Raw genomic sequence first — 8,269 nt, 5'->3', positions numbered from 1 at the left:
GTCAGTGCCCCTTGGTAAGTACAGACCGCCCTAACAACTTGTGGTGACTTAAGGTGAATACAACAGGGTTTGCAGGATGGAAAGTCACTATAAGGACAGTGGGCCATGGCCTAATTCCCTTCTATATGATAGGTGAAAAAAAGAAGATCTGCAAGTTCATAAGACACATTTTCTGTAGCTTCTTTTACTTTGCTTGCAGTTTTTTTTTTTTTATCAGTCAAACGTCGGCGAGGAACACCTTCACATAAAACTTCTACACATAAAAAGGTCTGCTGATATACAGTATAGACCAAGTTAATACACAGTTATGATTTGCAGCAATAATATGGAGTGGCGAGTGCAGCTTATGCCAGCATAATAAATAAAAAAATGAAAAAGTGACAAGCCCATTTATCTGTTTAATTCAGTCTTCTGTTGAGACATCTTTTCGCTGGACATCATAGCTGATTTTGTTTAGAGGAATGCTTTGTGGCAGGCTGATTAAACACAGACTTACCCCCACTCCACTCCACCCCCCCCCCACCCCGACTCCCATATTGGCTGAAGTTGAAAGCCCAGTAAATGAAATGACTTCCACAGGATTGCACCACAAAGGAAGAGAGTGCGTCAGATGTGCATTCAGCCGGCGTTGTAGCCAACGCAAGGTCAAAAGGGACGGCGTGTAGACAGTTAACCAACTGACAGTCGGGGGGCAGGAGGATGCCGTTACACCCCGAGGCACCGTCTTGATAATATCCAAGCGCGCATAAACACATACACACGTGTAGACACTCAACTGGTCTTCCAGGCACTGCACATAAACTACCAGTTTTATTGCTTTACAACTTGCCTAAGGACTATTTATTTTGTGTGCATCTGTGTGTAAGTTTGATGCGAATTTCATCTTATATCTAGTGCAGGTTAAGCATAGGCTGCAATTATATTGTTAGTAGGTTGTGCAAACCTCATTGTTGCTCATTTTGTAGATGTGGTTGCATCCTCGCTTCAACAAAGGATGTTACTGTTGCACCCAGAGAGGCAACTTTGTTACAGAAGACATCTGAAAAGTGCCGGGTGACAATTTGCAAAAAAAGAAACAAAGAAAGTTATAAACCTAAACCACGATAAGCTTACATTATCAGTAAAAAACACTGAAGACCAAAACTAAGCATAGCTATCCAATAAAAATCCTGTGCAGCTGTTACATAAACCATGTGATTTTATTGTCACTGTACATTCAGTGCACTGTTAGATTTGACTCACTCCAAAAAAAAAGAAGAAAAAGAAAAAAAAAGCATATATTTACACATGGATACAGTAGGCATGAACACAACAAACGAAACACAAGAAAATGCCACACAATACTGTCCAGTGAAACCCAGCTGTAGTTGCTTCTAACTTCCAATATTTTCCCTTTGTCTTCCCAGGACTGTGCGTGCATAGTTAGCCTGTCCTTTCCCAAGCATAAGTGTATAATCAAAATGAACCAAAGCTCCCTTTTATCTTGATTCATATATTACAAATGCTAACATATTGCTTTTGAGAAGGGGAGGGTTAATCCTCTTGGGTAATCACATGTCTGTGGTACATACACCTAGCAGGGTCCTTTATACACCGTGGACCAGAACGGCCAGGGAGGTTCCTCCATGTTTTATGTAAATCTCGTCATCTCAGCGTGCGCGGAGTTAAGGTAAAGTCCGCAAATGGAACAGCGAATAAGCAGCTTTCTCCTCCGAGGAATGTGTTCCCCAACCGCCGTAAGTTCATCTACATTTTTTTAATACCCAGCCAGTGATGTCACTTTATTTCTGTGCCACAGATTCCCAAGAGGAACCCATGGCCCGCTTCCAAACCCAGTGTAATTTTCAAAAAATATGAATTGAGGTATAGGGTCTAGACGACTTTACTCACTATATGTCCTGCTGTGCCGATAAGCAAAATCGATGGTAACGCAGTGTGTGTGTGTGTGTGTTTCAGCATTGAGATACACAAAGATACAGAAGAAAAAAAAAAAAACAGAAAATAAGACAATATCTCACCAAAGACTTACTTAAATAATTACCCATTGACTCAATACAGTGACTTGTATTATACAGGTTTTCAGTGGGCTCTAAATTTTGTTGCTAATCCAACATGAAAAACTCCCTAAATTGGCAAATCAAAGGATCATAGTTATAGTAACGAACAGCAGTCGTAGTATAGTGAAATATGCACATAATACATTTGTACAGCATGTCCACAATGTAAACAAAGAACAAATAAATGTCAGTCTGATGCTCCACAACACAAGGAACATAGGGTGGCCATATTTGCCTTGCATAGCCCAGTGATCGCTCTGTTATGAAACTATTACAGAGACTCATGAAATCGTCTTTGTAAAGGTTTAGACAAACCCTTCCCACCATCAACCAAAGTAAAACGTCTCTCGTCCCCAAGGTAGAGCCAAAGCAGAAATTTAATTGCTCCATTTCTACTGAGAATTTCAGCTTAGGAGACAATTAGAGTTAATTGGATGTAGTCGAACCGTTTTAGAAGTCTGGAAATAAATTAAGCATTTTCTTTTATTTTCTTATATTAATTTGGGAGAAGGGGGGGGGGGGGGGGGGAAGTTGGGAAACAATTAATCTGCTATCAAGTCTTCAAAGAGCATGGAGGTGTGTAAATGAACTCTGATCAGGAGGGAGGGTCAGTTTTCCTGTTTTGGTCGAGCTGGATTGCAGCCATTTACAGAAACACTCTCCTCAAATTAGTACAAAAAAATAGAAAAAGAAAAAAAAAATCCTTTCACTTTTTAGACTTGTTTTTATCTCAGAGTGAGACTTCACAGAACTAATGATCGATCAATGCCTCTATTGAGCGAACAAAAGAAGATAAAAGATTTCCAGCATGTTTTGTTGTTAGGTTTAGTGGATACAGAGCAGAAAGGGTATGCTCACCATTAAAATCTGTATTTATGTGGAAACAGCAGTCATGTCTGCCTAATACAGCAGCTTTCATAACGTGTATTAAAAAGACAATAATGCTTTGGCTTGCTACTGTACAGAGGTGATGAATCCCTCATTTCAGCCGGGGACAGAAAAGCTGGTTAACAAGTGAGGAAGTGCATCGTGGGAATTGTATTCTCTAATGTATATGGTTATAATTATCTATGCATTACATTACAGTGAATCAGGAGTGTTCCTGTGGGAATCGTCAATAGTTACTGGCAGCTTGGCTTTATGCTTTATAATTGTTTGGGCAGAAGCTAATGGCACTTGACACTTTAAAGACTACTTTAAGTGTTCACGAGGGACAATATGTGTCTTACTAAAACCCTAAGAGCAGCTGTTTCATTTATTATTAGTATACTGTTTTGATCATATGGTAACATGTTCCATCTAACCTGCTCAGGTCATCAGGACAGGAAATAATATGTTCATAACTCTATCACTTTTATCCTAATTGAGTAATTTGGCAACTGGTTTATCACTGATAGATATTATGCTCCAAAAGACTACCATTACTTTTGGAATATACAGATTTATTAACTTAGTCTGTACTCCTTAATGGGAGTATGTTTGTACACAGTGCCTGTCTGAATATTAGCACCTTCATTAAAAATGAGCTAAAGACCAATAAAACTACAAAACATCCGAAAGCTGCATCTGGTGGTCAGTGAGATATATAATTTTCCACTATTGTTGCCACTAAGAATGAACTCGGAGAGCCTTTCAGGTTGTTCTCAGACAAACAAGTGTCATTATTGTGATTTGGATGAAAAGAGAAATTAAGACGAAAGAAAAGTGAGGAAAGTAAGGATCATAATGATTCCTGACAAAAAAAAAAATAAAATTTGGGTATAATTTAGCATGTTGCATATAAACTTTTTTCTTCCTTCATCTCATTTGCAATATGATCTTATGCTACAACCACAAATTGGTGTCTACAAAGAGTCTTTTTTTTAAACTTTATCAGTTATCCTGATAAAAAGTCATGTAAAGCATCATTTTTTTTAGTTTAAAGCTCCTACATTCCTACATCAAAGCACGTGATGACACTTCAGTTGGAAAAAAAGACTTCCCAACAAACCAACTGGGACATTATGACAAGCATTTGAACGCACAAATTAATAATATTAATTGACTGTAGCCTTTATATCGACACAGATGATGTTAAATTAAATAGCAAATAATACTGTTCATACTTTACAGACATATTCAGCTATGGGCTATCAATATAGTGACACTTGTTGTGTTGAGAACAAACTAAAACAAAGGTGGGCAGAGTTTCACAAGAAAAGGCAAAGCCTGTACAAAATATCACAATCTAGCGCACCATCGTCAACAAAAAGCTTTCGAAACAAACTGAATGATATTGTATAGTTGCTGAGGTCTTCATATTAGGGGTGTCAGTTTGCATTAAAGGGCGTATTACATTGCATTCATTGTGTTTAACTTCATTCTTAAATATAGCTTATCGTTATCACGTGCAGGTTTCACAGTACGTTTAGTTGCCAATAGATGTGCATGAGGACAAAGAGAAGCGAGGGACAAGTTTAGCCTCTAAAAGCAAAAAGGACCGACAGAGTGAGCTGATACAATACTCATTATTGCCACATTATTCATAGCTGCTCAGTGCAAACTCTCAGTGAACTCTGATCACCAGCCAACCACCGTCCTTCTGCAAGCACCAAGTTGACCGAACCACTGAGCTGATGAAGCTTCTACGAGGTAAATATATAATGAAGAAATGGAGAATCTTACTGTAACGAGTACCACTGTCTTCGATGGTCAATACAAGAATATGTCTAACAGTTCTCCCTCCCCCAACCCCACATGTCCAGTGCAATTTCACACAATATACAGTACACATATTATATGTAGACCAGTTAGAGACTATTGCTTTAACAGCTTGCGATGAGAAAACGTGAGAGAAGGAAATAAAAACATGTGGCTACGTGGCTGTACAGTTCTTGAGGACATTTATATTATCACATTTCCATTTTGAGATGAAAATAAGATAAGAAACAAATTCACAGAACCTTCAGGTGATATAGAGCAACGGGTCTCTGGTTATAACAAGACCTCGGCTGCCTGATTTCTGTACACAACATCTTTATATACATAATCGTGATCCCCTGTCAATCAGTCTGATAATTGCCCACCTTTTAAAACTATTTCAAGTCCCTTTAGTTACCTTTAAGTTTAGTTTTGTTTAAAAGTGTTAAAATGACTCCAAGCTTCATCCTTCCATTGTCAGTTGGCACCACCTTTATTTATTGATTTATTTTTTAATGGGCTGTCCCTCGCCTCGGATTGGGTGATGCAGCTGCACGTCAAACACCCGGCCCGGGTGTCAAGCCTTGGCTTCCAGCATCTCGAGGAATAGTTTGTGCATGGGGACTTTGCCCTGCATTTTGATGCTGTAGAAGTGCTGAACGGCCTTGGTGGCAGTCTGACGGAGCAGAGGCAGGGTCATGAGCAGCTTGCCTGCCCGCCGGGGGTCCTCTGGGTGCTGGGAACCCTCAAAATCCTGCAGGGCCTCATGAAGAGAATCCTGGAGCCTTTGGACAGCCTCGATATTCTCTATGTGCATGGAGTCTGGAGCGAGAAGAAGAAAGTCGGAATGACAAAAATGCCTAAGACAAATCAGATGTTTCATATCTACATTGACAACAACTGCATGTTTTGCAGCTGCATCATCTGGTTTTAAACTCAGTAGCTTGTATATGCAAACGTGCAATTTTGCTTCTTAGTGCTTAATGACGCTCCTTAAATAAATGACTATGCATGGCTGGGAGTCTCGGGAGACATAGGAAGAGAGGGAAGTACAGTAGGTATATATAAATATACAGCAGGAGAGGAAAAAAAAGATTCATTTCTTTTGGTATCATGGACCACATACATCCCCCCTGCTAATGAATTCAGATGGCTGCATTACTAGGATATCATTCAGCTGAATGATGGTGGCAGATGGGCTTCATTTCCATAAGAAAGAGCAGTTGGCCCCCTTATGTATAGGCTCTAAAATAAAACCAGTTGAGACTTATTAAAAACTGCTCTCTACGTATAACTCTACATGTTGGAGGGGAAAAAAGAGAGAAAAAAAAACCAGGCTTGTCCTCCGAAGGACGAGCTGACAGCGAGCATTTTAATGGACAAGCACTGGTTTGCTTTCAGCCAATTTCACTGCACTGACATACTGTGTCAGGTCTAATCTGTGTATGCATCATATCCACAATTCATTAACTCACAGATAAAGCAGTGCACGACGCAAATGCGAATTCAATACAGTATTATAATCAAATCTCACAGACTGAGATAAACTCGTCCTACCCTGGTAGTAATACGGAGTAGCGCTAAAGAGAAGGCAAACACGGCTGCTGATTGAAGTGTAAGTGAATGAGATCAGCTCTGCTATGTGTCATGAAAGTTGTGGCGTGAAGTAAGACCGTGTATGAACATGTAAATGAGGCAGAAAAAAGGGAAAGTACAAGGCTAATTATGTTCCTAACTGACTGATTAAGTCTCTTTTACCAGTCGCCTTCTGTGTAAATTGCATTTCTATCTTGGGAAATTAACTAGGCTATGTGGACCGCACATGTGTTCCAGCACTCTTCATTTGAAACCTTCATGTTAATGCTGATCTGATCCTCATTAGGCTGCACGATCATGTGTGTGCGCGCGCTCAGATGTGAGAAAGAGAGTGGAAAATAAGCAATATGTTTTTAAATGGGTGCACGCGTAAAGCATGAGTGTGTGTGTGTGTGTGTTTGTGTGTGTTTAAGGAGGCTGGGGCTGGGGGAGGAATGCAAAACTAACTTTGAAGAAACAATTTCTATGTAATCCGTCAGCAGCCTGGCGTCAATCCCGTCGATACTTTGCTAATTACAAAATCAATGGCCATGAATTTCCACAGCTGTCACACCCAGAGGACCACTGGAGCCGAAGCTCGCCGAGACTGTGTTCAAACGAGCCGAAGTTGCCCCCTCGCCCTCCCAGAGCAACCCCTCTGAACCCTAGCCTTCCTCTCTCTCTCACACGTCTTCCTTATACCTTTACCTCCCTGTCTTTCCATCACCTCCCCTCCTATTTATCCCCAACTTTCCCATGGAGTGTTTGTCATCAGGAGACTAAAGCTCTGGGCTCAGCATTTTTCATTTTTTTCAGTCAGGCAGGAGAAAAGACTCCTAACAGGCATTGATTAGCGGGGGACAGGCCCAGCCTCATGAAAAGCAAACTGTCAATACGGGCGCAGCATCTTCACACTGGAACAAACGAGGCCCGTCGCTCCCCGACGCTCATTCCACTCCACTTAACACATTTTATTGACAGCCCCTGTTTTTCTAATGAAATGCTAAATATATCTCCCTCGGCTGTGGCGCGCTGGCAGCTACTGTTATGGAGATGGAGAGAATGAGAGTGCAATGTGACAGTCACACACAAACACACGTGCACATGTATCTGCACACAAATTAAAATATAGCTACACACACAGACACAGACACAAAGTTAAATTAAAAAAAAATCTTGATCTTGACCTTTATGTCCTCTCTTATCGGGGATCTTTCATTGTGGGGGTGATGGTGCCACAAGATACCGATAACCACTCGACATTTTTTATCCCTGTGTTTTATTTCTTTGTCTGTTTAATTAAACGCCAACTGCCAGGCTTTACTTGAGATTTTATATAAAGATGTACCTTCCTGTCTATGTCATTACTGCGGAGAAAATAAAGGCTATTTGGCAAAAGTGACTAATCGGTTTTCGATTACTTGATTACAGTATTTTAATTTACTTTAATTTTATTTCTTTAGCGATAAATCACAGTCGCCTCAAGGTGCTTTAAGTTGGAGGGAAAAGAGCCTCCAGAGAAAACCCCAACAATCAGATGATCCCTGTACAGCAGTTGGCGACAGTGGGAAAGAAAAACTCACTTTTAACAGGAAGAAACCTCTGGCAGAGCCAGGCTCAGGGAGGGGCAGCCATCTGCCGTGACAGGGTGGGGGTAGTAGTCAACGCAAGTATGCCACTGAGCCACTACTATCTCTGGGAGTTTTAAATAGATGATTTTTGGAAAACTTAAACTCTCTGGAAGCCAAATACAATAAACAGAACTTGGTTTAGGATGTAATCCCATCATTTTGACTTGCATTCAGCAACACAATCCTGCTCTGCCTACTTATTGATGCACTATGATGTTTATGAAGATCCAAACCCACTACTCATCCAACGTTTCTATGAATTTGAGCCTACAATATTTGTGCTGTTCACAAACTCATAGATTAGGATTGTGAATTTAAGTCTAACAG

At 40.4% G+C, this 8,269-nt stretch overlaps 1 protein-coding gene across 7 annotated transcripts in view; it reads right to left on the bottom strand.

Annotated features, from left to right (window-relative positions):
- Positions 1–2,573: 2,573 nt before the first annotated feature.
- LOC113037632 (steroid hormone receptor ERR2-like) overlaps positions 2,574–8,269 on the bottom strand; it is an 82,207-nt gene continuing 76,511 nt past the window's right edge. For all 7 annotated transcript variants that reach the window (XM_026194909.1, XM_026194907.1, XM_026194908.1 and 4 more), the window contains one exon: positions 2,574–5,558. In XM_026194909.1, coding sequence (XP_026050694.1) covers positions 5,314–5,558 — 245 coding nt within the window. In that variant the 3' untranslated portion in view covers positions 2,574–5,313. The remainder of the gene's footprint in view (positions 5,559–8,269) is intronic.

Source organism: Astatotilapia calliptera, chromosome 15 (genome assembly GCF_900246225.1).
Source record: "Astatotilapia calliptera chromosome 15, fAstCal1.2, whole genome shotgun sequence".
Lineage (NCBI taxonomy): Eukaryota > Metazoa > Chordata > Actinopteri > Cichliformes > Cichlidae > Astatotilapia > Astatotilapia calliptera.
The sequence above is the reverse complement of the archived record's forward strand: the minus strand, read 5'-3'. Positions and strand labels throughout refer to the sequence as shown.